This window comes from Girardinichthys multiradiatus, chromosome 13 (genome assembly GCF_021462225.1).
Source record: "Girardinichthys multiradiatus isolate DD_20200921_A chromosome 13, DD_fGirMul_XY1, whole genome shotgun sequence".
NCBI classification, from domain to species: Eukaryota; Metazoa; Chordata; class Actinopteri; order Cyprinodontiformes; family Goodeidae; genus Girardinichthys; species Girardinichthys multiradiatus.
In genome coordinates, this window is record NC_061806.1 from 36,779,749 (window position 1) to 36,802,837 (window position 23,089).

A 23,089-nucleotide genomic window follows, 5' to 3' on the forward strand; every position below is an offset into this window, starting at 1 on the left:
TACACCCGCTTCTTCCGTACTGGGTCGCAGGGGAGCTGCTGCCTGTCTCCAGTGGTCTACGGGCGATTTCGGGGTACACCCTGGACAGGTCGCCAGTTCATCACAGGGCAACACAAAGATACACAGGACAAACAACCATGCACACAGCCATTCACACCAAAGAGCAACTGAGAGAGACCAATTAACCAAATGGTCATGTTTTTGAAGCCAGAGTACCCGTAGAGAAGCCAGTCATGCACGGGGAGAACATGCAAACTCCACGCAAAAACACCCCAGGCCAGGACTCGAACGCAGGACCTTCTTGCTGCAAGGCAACAGTAATGCCAACTGGATTATCATACTTTAAATAATTTGTTTATCTATAAAATGAAAAGTTCATATAAAAAACGATTCTAGCTTCGTAATTCTAAAAGTTATTTGCCCCTAATGTAACTCCTGTCAATACATTTTCAAATACATATATCTATTTAATCATTACTACTTACTGTCTGTTAAAACAATAGAAATTACAATAAAGACTACGATGGCATGCTGTGTTACTGAGATGGGAGACAACTTCTCGGCCCACCCATATTCACTGGCTTTCAGACATCATGTCTTGTACCAGTCTTGAAAAAAGTCATTGTTCTATCCAGAATCATACTGACAAATTGCCACCCATATTATTCAGATTTCCAGCTGAGTGAAGTGCATTCCACTTTATAAGCTGATCTGTTGTGTTTGGTTTTGGCTATCTGCGTTCCTGCAGCACTGGATCAAGATGACAAGTCTAGCTCAGCAGTGGTTGACACCAGCTGGACAAAATATTTCTAACTTTCCTAAATAGAAATGTGGAACTGTAACAAATATGGTATGTAGATCTGTTAAGAAGACATTATTTGAATATTTACTATCCCCACTGTTTTTTGTTGGGTTATTTTCTGTTTGGTTTTTTTAGATGTCTTCTTTTGGAGTAGGTGGATCCTTTTTTGTGAATTTACATTTCTATTACATAAATATTCTTATATGGTCATATAAATATAATAAAAACAGGCTAACAGAAAATGATGTGGAAAAGTATTTAAAACAAAGTATAAGAAATATTTTGGATGCACCCATGACTGCACTGCAATATGTGTCAGTTTGCCCACATTATTTTCTTCTGTTGAGCTGTAAATCAGCTGTTACAGTGTCATATGAATAATCATGAACAGTATTTATTTTGTAGCATTCAGTGGACCCAGGAAGGACCTCAAAGTCCATCTGTCAGACTTGCATGAAGAATAATGTCCAAGCCAGCAAGCTCAGCAGTCCTTCGACTGTGTCACTGTCACTTGTATCACCAATGCTGAACTTGTCGTTTTTTTACCTCTGGCAATCTCACTTATTGAACAAAGCTGACAGACAGAGGCCATGGATATAAACAAGATTAACTGAGAGAACATGTGAGAAGATGTGAGAAGATGAAGATAAACATATCTTCCTATCTTCAAAAGGGGCCAGTACAGAGTGAGAATCAAGCAACAATTTAATATTTTGATATTTTTCTTTCATTTACATGATGGCTGCTTAGACATCACCTCTATGTTGTAGCTATTTCTTCTAAATACACACCAAAAATAGGAACAAGAAGAGAACAGTAGAGCATTTTAGAAAGGGTTAACTTGGCAGGAATTAAATTGTAGGGCATGCATATATATATATATATATATATATATATATATATATATATATATATGCATACAAATATGTCCAGAGAAGCTAAAGTGTGAAAAAGACAGAAGGAGAAACCTGAACATCAGACGGTCTGCTGAACAAAACAAGACAAAAATCACAGTGAGACCCACTGCCATGTCTCACTGCTTTTTTTTTTTATTTCTCTGCTGTTAAATCTGACACCCCCCCCCACCCGTCTGTCTCTTTTTCTCCCCGTCTCATTGTTTGTCTCTCTCTGTCCCCTTGAGCTGTGTTCTGTGTGTTCTCTCCCTGCTTCTCTCCATCTCGCTGCCTCTAATGTGCTTTGGCGTGTGTTACCCACGGGTGCCTGAGTGCTGCCGCCACCGTCGTCCTAAAGCCGGGTCAGCAGGGCAGCTAAAGCGGCACGATGCTGTCCGTGACATCATCAGTCACTTCTATTAGTCACGTCTCACCTCCCCTCACTGTCTGGGCTTTGGTGGCGAACACATATACAAACAAACACGGTCAGTGAAATGGTATCTAATGAGTCCAAAATACTGAATCTGACTTGCTTAAAATAGTTTTGCAATGTCACAGAGAGCTAACACAGAAATCAGTGTGATGTAAACATCAATCTGGCTCCAAATTATTGTATATATGTTGTGTATTTAAACTCTATCCTCAATAAACCAGAAGACCTGTTTTAATTAAAAGACTTTGCAATACCTGGCATGGACTGCTACGAGATTCTAAGTGTATGATAACGACGAGTAATAACTGAAAACAATGCAAGGTCATTAATTTACATTTGAAAGAGCAAAAGAAATATAACCTACTGCTTAAAACAGCCATAGTAACATTATCTATAATATTTGTTTATCACTGTCTCAATTTTGATACATATATGAAAACAAAAAATGTAAAATAAACACTTGATAGATTTTGTAGCATTTTTAAAAGGCTAATTATGCAGAATATTATCACTTCTTCATGTTTTGCCCTTCACAAAGTAACAGAATATAACGAGCTGAAATTAACGGGTGAATTAGACAGGTTACCTGCGCCAGTAGCTAGCCTGCAATCAGCTGCTTTACAGATATGCTGCATGTAGCTGGTTAACTGGCGTTTCAAAACACCGGTACCTTAATAAAGGTGATGGTTGGATCTTCTTTAGGTTTGAAAATATTTACAAACAGTCGCATCAGCATCTGCACAACAACAGGTGGATTACACTACTCACTGCTTCAGCCAGAGAAAACTCAGGACTTTCTCTGGCATGTAATTGAAAGGATTTAATAATGTAGGAACTGAATTCAAGATTTTTTTGTATTATTTTGAAACCATTACTTTTTAAACCTGGATACCATTAAGTTGCTAAGTTTAACTAAGAATCAAAAGCCAACGAAATGTATAAAAAAATATACATTTCTTTGTTTGTTGCTTTATTCTTTTCATTTTGTTGTTTAGCAATAAACAATTTAGTAAGTAACATTAAAAGACATTTTTAAAGCACTTAAGGTTAAAGTACTTTTCATCTGCTGTGTTGAATTTTTAATCTTCTCAGTTTCCTAACTGAAATTTAAAACAGACCAAGTAAGAACAAAGTACAAACTAGGGCTGCAACAAGCGATTATTTTGCTAATCGGTTAATCTTTCGACTAATTTTTACAATAATCAATTAATAATCTTATAGCAAAAGGTGCTTAATAACAGATTTTTAACAGAATTTGCACCAGATGAAGCTAAACTACATAATTTAAGGTGTGCTGGGTAGAGCATATTTATAGACTAAGAAAATTTCTCATCCTAAATTCAATATATATTTACACATTTTGTACAATTTTGGTCTAACTACTGCTCTGACTGAGTTGTTCCTTCAGCAAACGGCATGTTTTAGAGTCTGTATACTCTAGTTAACAATTATTAGATTACTAAATTAGTTGAAGATTATTTCAACAATCGATTAACCACGATTAATCTGATTAATTGTTTCAGCCCTAGTATAAACTTCAGGAAAAGTATATCTTTAAAAAAGTAAAAGTCAGGATAAATCCTAAAAAAAGCTTAACATCTATAATGGAGGTAAAGATTTGTAATGAGTGTGACGACAAATTACAAAATGTATTTTTATTTATTTACTCTCAGCTTCTATTGTTTGTTCTCTTTGTTTTGATAAAAAGTAAGTGCTACCATTTATGTTAAAGCGATTGTAAAAAGATGTACGTGTGATAAGTTTCATGCTTCTGCCGTTACTTGTAATTATCATTTCTGTAATTATTGACCTTCATTTCAGCCTCTCCACAGTTGGTCTCCAAAATGTTAGTGGTGACCATTTATATGATTTCTTGTCATTTTATATCATATGTGAAAATAAATGATTTAATGAATGAATTATAAGAAAATAGCTTTTTTGATGCAGGGGTCAGCATATGAAATTCTATAGATCGTTTTAGCGCAGATTTTTGTTTTTAGAAGAACTTTAAGCAAAACAGTTGTATTATGTTCCAACTGACACTATCTATTAAATCATATTTTAAACCACAAGCTATAATAATATTGTTTAGATTTGATTATCTTATGTTTTTGGCTGTTCTGCACAGAGGGAAATAATTATGTCCAGATGTGGCTTTCATATATATTAATATTATACTAATGCATATCTGTGAAAAAGAAAGCAAAGGTACTTCCAGTCAATGAGTGTGTGTGTGTGTGTGTGTTCCTGTCTTGGCATCACAGTGAGAACCATTTTCCCAATTTCACCATCAAATTGAGGACCGTTTGTACCAAAGTGAGGACATTTTGCTGGTCCTCACGACCTATTTTGCTAACGGTTAGGTTTAGGACTAAGGTATGAATTGACTTTAGGTTAAGGTTAGGGTTAGGCATGCACTGGTACTGGTTAGGTTTAGGGTTATTGTCAGGGTTAGGGCATAGAAAGGGTTGAAAATGACTGAAAATCAATGGAAGTCAATGGGAGTCAACACATGGTCCTCACTACATATAGCAAAACAAGAGTGTGTGTGTGTGTGTGTGTGTGTTTGGATCCGACTGTGTCAAATCGCCTCATCTGCCATCGGCGGAAACATTTCTGTACCTGAGGGTCTGTCTGTCGCCCCCGCTGCCATCCAATGAAACTCTGCTAACCTAACTCCTCCACTCTGGAATGCAGATAGCTGGCATGACAGACCTCGCTGCAGTGTGTGGGAATATGATGTATAAATCATACATGACCCACTGTGTGTTGCTGTACTGCATTAAAAACAAGCATGGCGGAAGTCTGTTTGTCTCATTCCCCTTCATGTCCTTCCAAAAGCACCTGCAGCACTGAACTCAATATGCCACGCAAAAAGACAGGAAAAAAGAAAAATTTAAAAATATAGCTCAGGGTATAACAATGACAAAATAATGACGTCTGATGGATAAAAACCTGAAGGCATGAACTCTGAAAAGGAATAGACACAGGCAAAGCGAGCACCGGGATGAATAAAAGCCAGGAGGGAGGGTGAGAAAAAACGTGAGGCAAAGTAGGACAGCAAAGTAGATTAAATAAAAGGGACACCAGACACAGGGACAAACAGCGAGAGCAAGCAGTATAAACCAAAGCAAACTATAGAAAGAGAACAGAAAAGGACAGAATTAGAAGGAAGAGAGTAGTGTGCTAAAATAGGTGGCAGACTCTTGTCAGTGCAGTGACCTAGTCGCAGAGCACTGAGGAATTCTCCCCATTGACCCGGACACATTCCTCTGGTCAGACGTTAACCCATGCTGCACCGCCACACTGTCCTGCTACGATTTCCGTTACTGACCCATAAATAAATCCTTCTAACCATCTGGAATAGCTGCAGATTTTTATAATCAACAGTGAAAGCTCTGAGTGGGCGCTGAGAAATGTATTTGAAAATCTAACTAGTGACCTGGAGAGTATTTACAGTGAAAGTGGAGGCAATGTTCTACAAATCTCTAAGCAAATACCTTCTGCAAGATTTGAAACATCAGGTGAGCAGCTTGACCTGCTGAATCAACAGCCCCAGCTGCTCACAGAGAATAGTGTGCACATGTGTGCGAAGGGGCCGTGCAAAAACATTGTGAAAACATCAGGGCAAGAAGGGCTCAATTGTACAGGAGAGGCAGAATGTGGCTATTATACTGGCGCTGCTGGTCTGGGGGCATGGGGTGACATCAGCACAAAGAGAGAAATGTAATGTGAGGCATCTCCAAAAGTAGCTTCAAGGCTAAACCACAGGCCTGTCTTTATGTCCACAGTCACTCACTTTTCAGCAACATCTGATAATCGGGACATGACCACCTGATGACCTTTCCACTTGTTGCTAACCAACATATGTCATAGCCTACAGTATTATACCGAACCGACTCCAACAGGCATGCTGGGAAACAGAAAGCTTCCCTGTTTGCTGCTTTCAGACTGGGCCATGGTAAGCACGTATCTGTTAGGTTAATCATGACAGAATGACTCAGGGCAGAGTAATTGAATTATACTGATGGTGCATTGACATTTCGATCGCACCACATACTAAAACGGCTGACCAAGTGTTCTAGTCTGCTGAGTGCTATCAGACGAAGCTCTGTTTAAAAAACACTTGAATTTACTGGACCTTTACAAAAGCATCTGCTCAGCTGCAATAATAAACAGTACAACCTATTACTCTATAATCTTTAAAAAATTAGAGCAACCTTTATATCCTTACCTTGTATAAAGCATGTCCAAAAGTCCAAGTCATCATAAATTCAATCTGAAATGCAAACATATATTATGTTATAGAATGGGTATTATTTTTTTATACATATTCATGACTGTACAGTACCGTGGAAAATAATTCATACTCCTTGAACTTTTTCACATTTTATCACATTACAATCGCAAAATTCTGTGTATTTTATTGGGATTTTATGTGAAAACCGAACATAAATTAGTGGTTTTCTTTTCTTGTTCACAAAAAAATCAGAAAAATCCAGAATACATTTGTATTATGCCTCCTTTACTCAGATATCGCTAAATAAATTCCAATTGCTTTCAGAGGTCACCTAGTTAGTAAATAGAGTTCACCTGTCTGTACTTTGATAAAGCTGTTCTCTGAAGGCCTCAGAGGTTTGTTAGAGAACATTAGTGAACAAATAGCATCACGAAGACCAAGAAATACAGCAGACAGGTCAGAGAGAAAGTTGTGGAGAAGTTTAAAGCAGAGTTGGGTTATAAAACAAAATCCTAAGCTTTGAACATCTCACATAGCTTTGTTCAAGCCATCATCTGAAACTGGAAAGCGTATGGCACAATAGCAACCTACCACAACATGGCTGTCCACCTAAATCAAGGGTGCCTATCTATAGCACTCAAGAGCTCCTTTCCTGCAACTGCCTAAACTGGCAGACAGGGCAAAGAGACCATGAATCAGAGGTTCAGGGAAACTCTGGAGGAGCAGCAGAGATCCACAACTCAGGAGGGAGAATCTGTGGACAGGACAACGTTTAGATGTGCACTCCACCAGTCTGACATTTATGTGGTAATAAAAAGAAACGTTGTTGAAGTTCAGTTTGCAGTTTGTCACAGTTCATGCAGTAGACACAGTAAACATGTGGAAGAAGGTGCTCTGGTCAGATGAGACCAAAATTCAAGTTTTTGACCTACAACGCTATATATGGTGGACATCTAACACTGAAACTCACCCTGAATACCCCCTCCCAAATGTGAAACATTGTGGTGGCAGCATCATGCTGTGGGAGGATACTTCTCTTCAGAAGGGACAGGCAAGCTGGTCAAAGTTGATGTGAGGATGGGCGCTGCAAAAGACTTGAGACTGGGGTGGAGGTTCACTTTAAAGCAAGACAACAATCCTAAACATACAGCCAAAGCTACAATATAATGGGTCACATCAAAATATTTATGTAAGAATGACCTGGACAAAGTTCTGACCTAAATCCGATCGTTAATCTGTGGCAAGACTAGAAAACTGATGTTTAGAGACACTCTCAGCCCAATCCGCTGAAGCTTAAGATCTAGTTGTGCCAAAGAAGTATAGATGTCCCCCAAAATACTTTGAACTGAAATTAAAGCAGAATCTAGTTCTCAGGGGGCTATATACATATGCCCGCCACACTCTTCAGATTTTTATTTTGTAAAACAAATTCTTAAAAGCCACAACTATGTGCTATTTTGAGTTAGTCTATCACTAAAAATCCCAATCAAATAAAGTTTGTGATTAAAATTCTAAGGGTTTGAATACTTTTGAACAGCATTATATATTAAATGATTTTTAAAACATCAGTAGCATAATTTAGAATTTTATGACAAATAGTTTGTCTTAATAACACAAATTTAGCCCAAACCTTTATTCTAACAACAGCATTCCCTCCAGGATTTGCTTTTATTTCCTGCAGCACTTTTCAGTTTTTCTTATTGAGCTATGAGGACACCAACTGAGCAGCACAAAGTCAGACCTGCTACACTCCATCGCAGCTTGCATGGGAATTCCTGAGGTCTGTTCAATCCCTTAATGTATGCTGCGGTTGGATGTCATCAATTATGAATGAGAAACACGCGAGACGCATAGAAAGCTGCTATAGAACACGGGAGCAAACAGGAGTGATAGTATCTAGGAAATCTGCAGAATACCATGTGAAACAAAGGTTATGTAATATAAGGCACATATATGTACTTTCCTTTAAGATAATATAATATGAATTCAAAAAAAGAAAAGAAAAGGATTTTATATAATAATAATGAATACAAGAGCAAATGTAAAACTCAAACAGGAACAGAGGAGCTAGTTCCTCAGTCTTTTTTTGTACAGATGCTGCAGTATCGTGTTGAGGTCTCTTCCTCTTTAAGTTCCAGGTATTCAGGAGTGTGTTGACCCTTTCAGTGAGTTCATACCATAAGCAGACCCATATAGCTTCTCCTCCAGAGGCTCAGATCACGAGCCTGCTGAGCTGCCGCCTTGGTTATGTAAGATTACATAACACCAGGCCTGTCTGAGTAACATTTCATAACCTGGGGGTCCCACTTTACGGTTCGACGCATCAAGTTCCCCCAGGAGTGGACTCAAAATTTCTTAGAAATGGAACCAAACATTTGAGGTTTAAGAACAAATAAAATAATTTTGAGGGTTTGGAACCTCCTCTGAGTTTGGCTGGCACAAGCAGATGTTTGACCTCAGAGAAATGTTGGTCTCAAAACCTTTTCCCCTCATTTTATTGGGAGGATTTGTGGAGGTCAAGAGAAGGCTGACCTAGGGATGCTATTAAACAAAAGCTCCCCCGAATGGCTTATCACAGATTGAAGTGCCGCTGCTTGCCAACAAAGGTCATATCATTGTATATTAATTAAATGAGTGCATATGAGTTGAATCTGCTCACACTGAGAAACTGACGATCATTATTTAAGTAGGCCAGTAACTGTTATCTAACAGTCTTGGCAACATGAGAAGCATCGTTTTCATCTTCTCTAAAGAAAAAAATTACTCGACTGCTATTAATCCAAATTCATTGTAGAAGTACATGCTGATATGATTTTAGAGATCACGTTTAATATAGTTTTAAAACCAAACAGCAATAGGAGAAAACACTGATGGTGCGTCCAAGATATAAAGGCATTCGACAAGGACACCACGTGCATGTCCTCCTCTGAGAACAATGATAAGGAGAGGTTGCAGAGATAGAAAATATCCCTGCACAGAGATAACACCTGGTTCTGTAAATAAAGAGCAGAGGCAGAGCAGGGAGACGTATAATGGAGGAGATGAGAAGAAAAAACGTGGGGACAGAGATGTCTCTAGATTTCTGAGGCAGCCTGCAGCAAGAAAAGATAAATATATTTGACATTCATTATATAGAATTTTGAAATAAAAATCGTTTATTTAATTATAACCTGGAATAAATCCACAATAAATTTCTCCGTTAATGGCGAATCACATGCGCGGACACATGGAAAGATTGAGAATACCCGGACGAATGGATGAAAGTTTGGGGGGAAAAAAACACTGAAAAAGTATTGGATAAGTAAAGAAACTCGGCAATAACTATTTAATCTCTCTGAAAGACCTAAATCTGACAATGTGTGTGTCTTTTCACTGCATTGCATTAATAACAAAACTGCTCAATAAATCCTGAAATATGAAGGACTGTTCTGTGAATCCACGCATGCGCCAGAGGGAGGAACCTCTGACACTGCCGGCTCCATTAACTCCAAATCACACCACGGAGTATTAACACACATGCATAAAAATACACGACTGATACAAATGCACGTACCCCTAATCCTTTGCAAGCTAGCCTCCCATTAATGGGCCCCTCTGAAACTGGGTGTATTCAGCGAATCCCTTTTCACAGAACCTCTTCTAGATGTGAGCAGAGGTGATCTTTGAAGGAGAGGCAGAGAGAACGAGTGAAAACTCAAGATACAGAGGAGGCTGAAGGAGGGAAAAGAGAGCGAGACAGTGAAAGGAAGGCGAGAGCTGGAGCACGAGATGGGATAGATAGATAGATAGATGGGATACCCTTAAAAACAGGCGAGTTTAAGATTAGAAAAGTGAAAGACATGAAGTATTTAAGAAGGGCAAGGAAAGGCAGGTACATGCTGCATACTTACGAATTAATAAGAGGAAAGACCAGACAAGTGATAAACAAAAATCATAGCCGACCAGTGAGTGCAATTCTGAGTTTCAGGAAAAGTCCAGTTTCTTCTAAGTCAGGAGTTTTTCCCCTCTCTTTTTTCCATGATTTTATCAATTCCTATCTGGCCGTCCCTCCTTCCTGAGTCTACCCCCCCGCCCCCCACACCCATGCTCCTCTTTTTCCTCTCTTCCTCCTCCTGTTTTTCTTACCAGTATTGATACTCTTTCTCTCTTTCCCTGTCCTTCATGCTTTCTACCGCAGACCATGCTTTCCATTTCCCCCTTTTTTTTTTTTTTTTGCCTCTGTCTCCTTCACATGTCCACACATCAGACACGATTTTCCTTTCTTCAACTCCCAGCTTCCGCTTTTCAATGCTTTAGAAAAGGATTACTGCACATGAGGCGATTTCCTTGTAGCAAAAGATTAAAAAAATACTGCAGAGGAGGAGGAAAAAAAATTGTTGACAGGACAGGACAAGCGGTTTGTGGCATGCAGTCTAATGCGGGGACAATCCTCGGCCTACATTTTTTTCAGGGGCGCCACACATAAGAGTGCAGCGTCTGAGAGGTGGTGCCTCCGTACATGAAGGGATAACTGAAAGGAAATAATGGCATGCAGAAAGAAAAGTAAAAGAAGGAAAAAAAACCTGAGCGGGTTGCAGTTGGTCTCCAGTGAAAGTGGATAGTAAGGGCGCGTGAGGGAAATGAGTGGGAAGGAGTCCGGGGCGTGTGCATGTGTGAAGAGGTGGGAGGGGAGAGAAAGGAGAGTCAGGGAGAAAGGAGAGAGACTGGAGGTTAATGGAGAAATATCTAAGAGGGAGGGATAGAGGAGGAGTGTGTCAGTCTGGAGAGGACTGAGAGAAATGGAGGGCAGGAGTAGAAATACATATATATTTGGGCTTTTCTTTTATGCCTTTGAAGCTAATACCTTTTCTTTTGAAGAAAATAAAGAGGAAGAAAAAGGGGAAGCCAGTGTGGGCTTCATCTATAGTCCCCAGCGTTCCTTTTCCTGCTTTCCTTTCTGCTCCGGCTTGCCTCTATTCACCCTATTTTCTGCACATGCACTTGAACTCTAAATCCTGTCTGTCTTCCTCTCCCCTCCCCGCTCCCTCTCTCTAACTGCGCATCTGTGTGTCTCTGCCGCGCTCTCCCTCCCTCAGTCCTCGGCAGAGGCTTGAAATAGTGCTTGCAGGCAGGAGAGCGCAGGGGGGAGGGAGTAGGGGAGGGCGAGGGGGACAAAAAGGGGAGAGAGATGTTGAGTTGAGAGGGGGGGAGGGGAATAGCTTAGACGGGCTGACAGAGAGAGCGGAGCCGCTGTGTGTGTTTATGGGTGTGTGTCCTGCATGGGAACATGTCCGCACATTACTACACATATTACAATAAACTACTGCCATACTTGCACAATGATCACCTGCACTGTTGTATTGCTCTTGCATCTTATACTGCTCTATATTTACTCTCACTCACTTAAAACTGTGCACTTATATTTATATTATATTGTAGATATGTTTGTACTGTTTAATTTGTATTGTATTGCACCGACTACGCCAAAACAAATTCCTTGTATGTCCAAAAACGTACTTGGCAATAAAGCTTTTCTGATTCTGATTCTGATATTCATCTAATGTTTGATTTAAACCCAGTTATTTGCATACTGATGTGAGTAAGATGTTAGTCTTGATAATAAAAAATAAATACACAACGTTGTCAAGACAAAGAAATGTTGGAAATACCGTCTGCATTTTTGCAGGCAATGTCTTTTTAAACTGTTAAAAGCTAAGGAAAAACTTATATGTAGTATAATGTTTTTTCCTCTTTATTTGTCAACAAAACAGTTGCTCCCTTGCTTAATCAGAAATGTAAAAAAATCGTTAGATTTGATTAGACAACCTTAAAAACACTATCGTTACATCGATTACGATATTTCCACAAACATTTTAAACAAAAATGTTTAACATAACACTTTAATCTAAAAGAGCAGTTGTTAAAACTGCTAAAATAGTTTAACATACTGATTATTACTGCTTTGTTAACAATGTCATCAAAAATATTTATTGCCTCTTATTTTGATTCGTATAACGTTAAAAATAAAGAATAAACATCTGCTGAATTGTTAAAGAAATTTAGCAGATTTTGAAGAAAACAGGGGTTGCACAGAATATTTTAGCTTTTTGCAATTTCGCTTTCTATCATTAGATTCATCAGAGTGAAGGTTTAACACGAGGACTGTTTATTTGTTTCATACTTGGAAATATTTTCCAAACAACTGAATTTGTTTTTCTTGCAAGAGACTTGAAAGTCTAGTGGCCATCTTTAAGCCAGCTGACCAGCAGTGCACAGCAACAGGTGGGGAGTGGGGGTCTACATTGTTCCATACAGACGAATAGACCTCCAGGCACTTTCTCTAGTATCTCACTGAAAATACTCCAAACCACGTGAATTACAATTTTAACATGTTTGAAAGGCTTTTCTCTATAAGATTTAGTATCACTAGTGGCCTTTATTGACAGTATTAATACAAGAGATGGGCAGAGAGGGAAGGGGAGAAGACAAGCAGCAGAGGTCCCAAGGTCAAAAATCGAACCCCAGGCAGCTATGCCCTGAAACTGTAACTTTTAAAACCTTGGTGTACCTTGAAACCAGTAACTGGGCCAAGCATATTTTCGGGGCCAAATGACATTTTCTGTCATCATCAGACTTTCACTATATTCGTGTTTTGCAAACAAATACGCTTTTATATTAATATCTAGAAAAAATATATGAATATATTCAATATCAGTATGGCAGAGAAGACGGCCCTGCAGAGGATAGTGAAGGGAGCTGAGAAGTTCGTTGCAGTGCGTTTACCTTGTGTCCAGGATCTGTGTTGCAGGAACATGGTCACTTTGCCTCAAGCTGTTAAAATGCTTCACTGCTGTTAGGATTAAGCTCTAAATATTGTTGCAGTTATTTAGTGTTTTTAAAAATGCTCGTTTTATCTATTTATTCATTTCTTACACTAATTTGTTGAAAGATCCCAGAGACGCATCTCGTTTGGATGTTCACTATTTGCTTTACGAAGAAATCACATTAAAGTGATTTGATCCATTTTTTACTTCTGGTTTAATATTTGTTTTTTTTTAAAAACTGTCAACAAAATTTGGACACTAGTAATAACAGTAAAAATTTTACTACTGTATATTTTACTAACAGAGTATCAAGTCAAAGGGAAAAATTCTTACTGTAACACATTTTACATGAAAAGCAACACAAAATGCTTTCCATTCAAACTGTAATAACAGGCAAAGTCATGAAAAAACATCTTACCTGTATGTTTGGGCTTTGTTCACTTTAATTTTAAATGTTAAAATTTTTAAAGTGTTTGCATATTGTAAAAATAGCACTTATTTTATTAGCTATGTAAATAAATAGGATATAGCACTTAAGTATTATGTAGCACCTAACTATTGTCGTGGCGGTGGTGTAGCGGTAGAACGCGCGACCCGTATGTGCAGCTTTCCTGGGTTTCGAGTCCCGACCTGAGACCTATGCTGCATGTCCTCCCCCTCTCTCCACCCAACTTCCTGTCTGCTTACTTTGGAAAAAATAACAAAAAAAATGCTACTAGTGCTGCTAAAAAAAAAGAATATGCAATGAGATACATAGCACAGCAAAATTTTGATTTATATTCAAATATAAAGAGGCAGGGTACTGTCAGTCTGTTGCTTTTCAATTTAACATGAATGGACATAAAATGTACATTGAAGTAAAAAGTTAATTTCTCTTCCATTTGCTTTATTTAGCTATTTTCAGTGTCTAAACAGTCCATGCAACAGTGATGAAAGCTTACATAATACATCTGTATTCTGTTACTATTCGTTGATTGAGGATATAATTGTGTGCTCTTAGACAAAACCCTGACAACTACATGATTGTTCAAAACTGAAACAACTTACATGAAGGTTTCTAAATCAACCAAAGAAACATGAAAATAAGTGAAAAATGTATTCAGCAGCTTTTAGCACAAATACAATTCCACAGAAAAAAGTAGCACAATATCTAGCAAAATGCAGCATTGGACAGCCTCAACACACTCCTGACATCTTTTCATCGTATTCTGGTTAGATGAAGGTGGTATTTGAGCAACTTCAACAGTTAATGTTTCATAAAGTTTTAATTTGTGAAAGACATAATCCTCAGACAGGGCGTTATCTGTCCTTGTTGTGTTTATTTACTCACTAAAAGGTAAAAAAAAAACAAAAAAAACTGTTAGCCCTTTGTTTTATTTTAATCTCGAGAGAGTAAGTGTGGCCTGGATGTCGCGGTCTGTGCCGTTGCTGGACTGGCACAGAAAATGCTGTTAGAAGTTGAACAGCAGGTCAGAGCCGATGGAGCTGAAAACACTCTTGCTGCTTTTCAAATGTTATTAAGTATGTACGACTACTACACTGTTTTTTTTAAATGATAAAATTACTTTCGAGGCTTCTTTATAATGTATCTAATAACCAAAACCTTCAAAAGCTCTCAGTTGCAAAACCTATGCCTTTGTTTGCTCAGTTTGCAGATACAAAAGGAGCAAGCAAAAACCTGTTACAGCACACAGTGGCAAGGAATAGGATTAATGTCCTGGATCCTGACATCTACAGTTATTAGCAAAAGTTTAACATTTTTACCAAGTATTTACCCCGTTTAGAAATAAATCCTCAAATCAACTGACTGCATTTTTTTTACCCCTAACCATATTCTCCTTTTATATTTACTTTGATATTTATAGAAAGGCTATAGTCAATCATAAAATCCCTGTATCATCCTTTTAAATTATACTTCCTATTATAGCTGTTAGTATTTTAGATGCTAAAGTGGAACACTTTCTTGTTTTTTATTACTGTAGTTATTTTAAAGAATATTTGACCTGTAAAAGTGTTCTGGTTGTAAATGGTCATTTATTTTTTTCCTTTATTGCCAGTTTGAGATAGGGTTTGGGTTAAAATAGGGTTTGATTTTGATTTGTGAATGTTGTACTTGAATTATGTGTTAGTTTTTTTGTTTATCTTTTTGTATTTAAATTGTAGAGGAACTCTGTAACACTTTTCTAAGGACAACAAAAAACTAAACTTTTGGCAAACTCTGGCACATTTACTTAACTGTTTATTGATATGCTCTGTCCCTGTTAAATAAACATACATACAAAACTACACTAGAATTATTAGGTTATAATACTACTGATAGGAAGGGTACACATTTGCAGAAAATAAATTCAGTTTTAGGTAAATATTTAATTTAGTTTTTTTGTGTACCATATCACCAAATAAATCACATCAAATAATAAAAAATTATTTGACAGGCTTTGTAGATGTGTTAGTCAGTCTAATCATAGTAATACCACTGCTTGTACCTACGAACTGGCATTTTCAATTACTTTTGAATGTAATATATTTATTCTCAAAATGGGGAAAAAATCGACAGGCTACTCTGCTACATGACCAGTTAAAATACACACATTATTACCTCTCTTCAAAATGCAAAATATTTCAATCATATATTCTTAGAATTTAAGCACAAATAAAACATGAGCAGCACAAATTCAAACAGCGCATGATTTATTGTTCCTTATTTTTGTTATTGTTATTTACCTCAGCTCTGTACAAGAATTCCTGTGCACGCAAACTAGGTGTATATGTATAAATAGAAACTAAAGATCTAAGCGTACACAAGCCGTATTACTCGCTGCTGTAGTTTAAAACTCAAACATGCAAAGCAAGAGCTTTAATACTTTTGGAAGCACAGCTAAAATCTGTTCGATGCCGCTTAGTAATATTTAAAAACTTTAAAAAGTGTGTAGACTCTGTGGCAGGTCCTTGGATGACTGAATTAAGGAATATACCACTGCAATGACTTAAACCTCAAGATATTATGAGGACTGAGATATAGGTAAAAATGCTAGGGAAAAGAAAGTAAAAACGAGTGGTTGCAAAGAAAAAGAGCTAAAACCTAGAAGCTTGGTCTGTTGGGTTAGTTCACCCTATAATTTCTCATGCCATGTGAATTAGGTACGAGATTTGTAATGACAAAATCCCTACAAGCACTTTGTGCTGAATACTTTGCTTTTGAAGGGTAGTATTCATCCTGGCAAAGGGAGGCCTGTGATTTAGTCTCAGTCTGAAAAGATGGCCACCGATCAAAGCAAACAATGGTCAATGATAAAAGAACATTAATCTTAAAAAATGTTAAACCCCTTTTATTCTTTAAAACTCAAAAGAATTAGCTGTAAACGGCCTTTTTACAACAAAAACCACACAAACTATAAGTTAACCAACCTTAAAGGAGGAACAGCTCACTTTAACATGCAAATGCAACATAGCAAGCGCATTTCCAGACAGAAGTATTAACTGTAATGTCAAAAATTAACGAGTTACTAACCCTCTTCTGTTGTCTTCCTCACCCAGACGACTTCTCTGTTGCCGTCTGTACCGCAGTCCTCAAAAGAGCTTTTGAATCTGTTAGGAAAAGGGAGAAATAAGAGGACAGACTGTCACAACACTACCCTCTGCTGGGATACAACCAGAATTACTTGATATTTATGTATGACTAGCTTGTTAAAACATTGTTGTTTTTACTAGTTTGATAAAATAATCAACCTATGAATAAAGAAAAATAAACAATTACCTTCAAGACGGGTTAAAAGGAGAAGTCAAGAGAAACTGTAAAGCCTCAGGGTGAGTTTAATATCAATGGTGTCATCCTTTACTTATGCGGACGGTCTTCCTTCATCCCTCATCAGCAGCATCCTTCCTTTAGATGCTCCGCCGCGTGAGCTTCGACTAAACGGGGATACTTCCAACCGGGAGAGCTCGACTGGAGGCTTTAAAGTACATCAGTAAAATGCGATATTCGTCATAAAATATTAATATAAAAGACGTATATAGATAAAAGCTCCAAGGGGCGATGCGTGCCTGCCAATACCTGGTCTGCATTTACTTTAGCTGGGCTAAATTAAGCTACTGTTAGCAAGGGAGCCGTTGTTTCATAACGGCTGCGGCACGCGCCACATTCCAGCCGCAGCAGGTCTCACGTTCAGATCATTTTATTAGCTTACGTTTGTCTCCATTTTGTTTTCCTAGATGCCCAGCGTGACGGTGAAAGATGTCAACCAGCAGGAGTTTGTTAAGGCATTGTCAGCATTCCTCAAAAAGTAAGTAAAACAGAACGTAAAGTAAACTTTCTGTGTCACTCACAGCCTGTCAATCACCCACAGTCTGATGTATGCTAACCGTAATGACATAATACAGCTGGGGTCTGGATCCTGCGGCTCTGGAGTCGACCTTCCACAATGGCTCTTAAAACTTTTAGCTAACAATTATAAAGAACCAAAAAAAAAATTTTAAATACAGATATAATAACAAATGCAGGTTTTAGCAGTTTTCCAGATTTTTAATTGACTAACTACATTGAATTTCCCCAACAGAATGGCACTATTTTTTGTTATTCGGTAAACAAAATAGGTGCTTTTTTTCTATACATAATTTTTCACAATTATCAACATCCCAGGGAAGACAACTTATATCAAAAATTATAAGTTGTCTTTTTTCAAAAGGTCATGTAACATTTGCAGCTCTAAATGAGTTTCATTTAGCTGTACTAATGGGCAAAAACGGCTCTATGAATTAGAAAGGTTGCAGACACCTTTAATACAGTTTTATGGGTTTATGGAGGAGCTAATTTATTTCCTTGTCTATGATTTAGGGGATTTTCAAAAACTATTTTAAAAGTAAAATATACTGTCCCTGTTGGTATTTATTATTATCACTATTTACTTAGATTTTGGCTACACAGTAAAATATATTTTTGCTATTGATAAATTCAGTCCTTTAAAGATTCCCCTAGCACACATTTTTTGCTAGTTTTTTAATGGCAAATATTTATATTTCTAGACCTTTTTCCATTTTCTATCTATCCATCCATGCATACTTCCATCAGGGCTGGAAAATATTTGAAGAATAAACAGTTGGGAGGTTAATGTTGAACACTGCAATGACAATAACAGTAGCAGTTGACCCATATTTTTCTAGTCGATGTTACCACCACTCTCCATAAGCTTTTGCATCTCGGACACTTGACTATTTATCAGGTTTGGGGGCATTGAGGACACTGGCAGGCCAGTCAGGCTAAATAAATTACTGCCACGAAGAGTGTCACACTTACATGAGTCTAATAACTATTGCATTCAAGCAGTTATTGCACATAATGAACTGCTCAAGAAATCCAACATAAATCCGATATCTTATAAGAAATGTAGTCAAAATACATTTTGCTGTATCATTTTTACTGAAACTCAATTGATTTTTTCTTTGATACCCAATAAAACAGTCTTACTACTTAAAATTTGATTCAATTTTATTTAAGTGTACTTTGCATAGACAGTGTTCATCTATTAAATAAAGTAATTTATATAATTTGTTCATTAGTGTTTATCTTTTGGACTCTATTACATTAAACACTTCTGTTATTATTTACCTCAGCTCTGCACAAGAACACCTGTGTACCCCCTGTCTCGTTTGTGAGTAGTTTTATTGTCTCTAAATAGAAACCAGAACTTTCTAAATGAACCCCATTTTAAATTATCATCTGATTTGCTCGCAGTTATGCTTGAAAAAAAAACTCATCACATTTACAATAGAATATGCTCTCTTAAATCCTTTGTAAACCATGAACCAAAAATAAAACCCTTTATTTTTATTTGAGGACATTCATCACCCTTGTTTCTTTGCTGATTAGCCTAAATATGGACATATGCACATAATAAAATCTCACTTTCTCCATATCCAGTCATCCTAAATGTCTTTCAGGTCTGGCAAACTAAAGGTCCCAGAGTGGGTTGACACTGTGAAGCTGGCCAGGCACAAGGAGCTAGCTCCCTGCGATGACAACTGGTTTTACACCAGAGCAGGTTGGTTACCTCACCACTATCCACCTGTAGACAACAGAGATTATTCATCTGTCATTAACTAGATTATTAACTAAAAAGGTCCTGGGTTTGAGTCCCGGCCTGGGGTCATTATGTGTGGAGTTTGCATGTTCTCCCCATGCATGGTTGGCTTCTGTCCGGCTTCCCCCCACTGTCCACAAACATGACTATTAGGTTAACTGGTCTCTCTTAATTACACTTAGGTATGAATGGACGTGTGCATGGTGGTTTGTCCTCAGTGTTGCCTTGCAATGGCCTGGCGACCTGTCCAGGTTCAACCCCGCCTCTCACCTGTAGACCACTGGAGATAGGCACCAGCTCCCCCGCGACCTTGTACAGAAGAAACGTGTATAGAAAATAAATTAATGGATGAATAATTAAATTCATACTAATTTGTTAGCTATTTACATTTTTATTCAATACATAAAATGAAATTCTTTAACTAAAATTTGAAGGAATATTTGATTATTATTATTATTTCAGCGTTCCTGTGCTGTATTACCCCATGAATCACCGTCACTGTTGCTCAAGAAATAGATCCAACCGCCTGATTGGTGCAGGTGTCCAGTTTAAGCAGTCATCTGACTAGAGCAGTATTAGCCCTGCTCACTGACTTTAATGGACTGAGAGATCAAATAAATTCATGATGTGCTTCAGCACAAGACCATAAATCGCCCATTGTTTATTTATAAATTATTTATAAAGTTATTTATGTTTACAAGTTTAGTAAACATCATCATTTTAGTTATAATTTAATGATTTTCTTTTTTTGGCACTTTTGGACCGCCGCAGTTAACAGTACAGGGTGTTGAAGGAAGCTCTGTTTTTAGCCATTGTTCAAACGTGCATCTTTTTTGCGATCTCAGGCTACTTTAATCATCCTAACAGTAAAAATATGAATATTTGATTACAATAAGCACAACAGAAGAGAACCGTTTACTCATTTTCTTGTGTCTCCCAACTAAAGAAATGACAAAATGTTATTTGTCAAGCATTTATTTTAAATTAGTCTGCAGCGCTTTATTTTCTATAAACTGTCTTTAAACTAATGCTAAGATCTTTGATGTTCACTTTTATTTCACATAACTCTGTCTCTTTGGAATGTCTTGAGTTACTGAAGATCTTCTCAGATGCCCTTGAGGTTTATAATCTTTGAGAAGTTGTTGGGTAAACAACCTTTCAAATCCTGAATGTCCAAAACTTACAATATAGTATATACAGTGAAAGCACACATTCCTCTCTTGATATGTATTTATTGTACAAATAAGTATTAACTGAGCAGAAGCATGACAGCAAATACCACACATGATAAGGTGGAATGTTACTTGGAGGAATATGTCGGGAATGGGTTATTTGATAAAAACCAGCAGATATTGCCACATATTTCATGAACTATGTTTTCTTTTTACGTCACACTAGCGTCCACAGCCCGTCACCTTTATCTGCGAGGAGGTGTGGGCGTGGGCGCCATGATCAAGATCTATGGAGGGCGCCAGCGGAATGGTGTATGCCCCGCCCACTTCAGTGTGGGCTCCAGAAACGTCGCAAGGAAGGTTCTTCAAGCCCTGGAGGGCCTCAAGATGGTGGAGAAGGACCCTAATGGGTAAGACAGGAAAGCAAGTAATGTAAAATAGCCAAAATCAATAGTTCTCCAGGTTTCCACAAAGGTTCCTCATTGGACGTTTTTCACTCATTTTCTGTCCAGTCGTTGAATCTGACTTGGTGGTGTGTGCTTAAAAAATTAAAGCAGTAAACAGAGAAGATGTCAACCTTAAAAGCATGTTTCCAGCAGATAAACAATATAGAAAGGTTATATCTTTAAGAAAGAAAACAAAATCCAACACAGGAACTAAGAGAAACATCCTTCAGTTGATCAGCTACTGTAGAGGACCCAGATCACCTTCTTGATTCTGAAAGTCAATTTTATGTAAGCTAGCTATGGTTTATTTAATATTTTTCATAGATTCAGCTGAAGAAATTGGAACAAACAGTCTCTTCATGATAAGCTGCAAGTAACAAAGTGCTTAAAGATCGGTTGAAGAATTGGTTCTTTGGTAACTTGTCTAATATGTGTCAACACAACACCTGTTTTACTGAACATTGGTGAAAAAAAAACAGTATCTTCACAAAAACTTTCAAAAGATTAATACTTGTGCACTCAACAAATCTGGTCTTCGTGCCACAGATAGTGGCATGTAGGACGCCATTACTGAAAAACCAGAAGAACTATTGTTTACATTTTGCTAAAAGCCATGTGGAGGACACAGCAAGCACATGGAAGAAGGTGCTCCGATCAAATAACATCAAAAGTGGTGGCAGCATCATGCTGTTTGGATGGTTCTGCAAGGACACTGAAGCTGGTCAAAGTTCATAGGAAGGTGGATGGGGCTAAATACAGGACAATCCTGGAAGAAAACCTGCAAAAGACAGTAGACCAGGGCAGATGTTCACCTTCCAGCAGAACAATAACCCTAAACTCACAGTTAGTGATCAATGCATGTGTTAAAATGGCCAGTCAAAGTTTAGAACTAAATCCAACATAGAAACTGTAGCAAGACTTTGAAAACTGTTTACAGAATCTCTAAAACCAATCTGACACATAACCAATAGACATTCAGCTGTAATCGTAGCAAAAGGTGGTATTGATTCAAGGGGACCTGAATGCACAAGCTCAGACTTTTCATGTTTTTATTTGTAGAAAACTTTAAAATCCATTTACCATTTATCACAGTTCAGCTCTACTTTGTGTTGATCTATCACATAAACTCTCAATACATTAAGGTTTGTGGTTTTAATGTGACAGAATCTAAAAAAGGTAAAGGTATGAATAGTTTTGCAAGACATCGAGACATCAAGGTGTTGACGTTAATCAGTGTCTAATCTTTAACATTTGTCCCTACAGTGGTCGTCGGCTAACTCCTCAGGGCCAGAGGGACCTGGACAGGATTGCTGGACAAGTGGGTTTTTCCACATTGTTTTTTTTCTTAAATTAAATTTGTGAGATTTAGATAAATTGTATTTTTATATATTTAGGAGAAACTTGGCATTTCGTTATTGTACAGCTATAGGCCGCTCCCATTTGTTCTATGGTATTTGCTGCCACAATGTCTGTAAGAAATTGTGTTATACCTTTATTTAGATGGTACCTTATATCCACTGCCTCTCTGTTCTCTTTGTGTTTCCTTTTGTATGTTCAGGTTGCCTCAGCAAACAAGAAACAGCGTAGTTTACAAAGCGCCACCTGAGGAAAGCATCCAGAACATATACGCCCATGAAACAGTAACTGTTTATTTACACAAGTTTGCTTGCCTTTCCATATCAGCCTGGTTCCCACAGTATCCAGGGACAGAGGGCAGAGAGATGCATGAGTCTATAGTAGAGTACAATGAACTTGTGAACCCATAATAAAGTATAACCAAGCATTAGCATGTTAACATTGTTGCTCTCCACCAAGCTGTGAAGACTGGAAAACAAAACAAATGCAATGGACCCAGAAACATGTTTTGTTCATTTTCACAGGTTTGATGTGGAACATTATGCATATTGTTGATTTAGCCGTAATACCAGCTGATACATGAATGTATAGGTGTTTAGTAGTTGAGCATGATGGAGCTGATCCAGCTGTTGTAGCGGCACACACAGGCGTAGACGCTGGGGCGTCCCTGCATGGTGCAATCATAACCCCAGGACATAACTCCCTGCAGCTGACTGCTACACGCCAGAGGACCACCGGATTCACCCGGCAGACAGAGGCAGATCAATAAAGATATATGTACTGTCATGACTAATAAATGGTGATTGCTGTTGTTTTTTTTTTCTGTGGGAATTTAGTATTTTCCAACTTGGATCAAGTATAGAAAAA

General features: G+C 37.8%; 2 protein-coding genes across 12 annotated transcripts in view; one reads left to right on the forward strand and one right to left on the reverse strand.

Annotated features, from left to right (window-relative positions):
* The window catches only part of LOC124879106 (basic salivary proline-rich protein 3-like), a 40,959-nt gene extending 23,889 nt beyond the window's left edge, over positions 1–17,070 (reverse strand). For 2 of the 8 annotated variants that reach the window (XR_007040953.1, XM_047383424.1), the window contains exons 1-3: positions 16,929–17,070; positions 16,683–16,759; positions 6,363–6,407 (exon numbers count right to left, since the gene is read on the reverse strand). The gene's annotated coding sequence lies outside the window, so the exon portion shown is untranslated. Of the gene's footprint in view, positions 1–1,913; positions 2,148–6,362; positions 6,408–7,338; positions 8,755–9,921; positions 11,355–16,682; positions 16,760–16,928 lie in introns of those variants that run through there. The other 6 variants (XR_007040955.1, XM_047383426.1, XR_007040956.1 and 3 more) reach the window with 6 other exon arrangements.
* Positions 16,830–23,019, forward strand: LOC124879107 (40S ribosomal protein S19). 4 transcript variants are annotated; one of them, XM_047383430.1, is made up of 6 exons: positions 16,830–16,978; positions 17,384–17,454; positions 19,109–19,209; positions 20,647–20,830; positions 22,130–22,184; positions 22,425–23,019. In XM_047383430.1, exons 2-6 carry the CDS (start codon positions 17,384–17,386, stop codon positions 22,470–22,472), a joined length of 459 nt encoding a protein of 152 aa, XP_047239386.1. In that variant the 5' UTR covers positions 16,830–16,978; the 3' UTR covers positions 22,473–23,019. The 4 variants fall into 4 exon arrangements, with proteins under 4 accessions (XP_047239386.1, XP_047239384.1, XP_047239387.1 ...); XM_047383428.1 differs by lacking the exon at positions 16,830–16,978 and adding an exon at positions 16,989–17,131; XM_047383431.1 differs by lacking the exon at positions 16,830–16,978 and adding an exon at positions 17,103–17,139.
* The last annotated feature ends 70 nt before the right edge of the window (positions 23,020–23,089 follow it).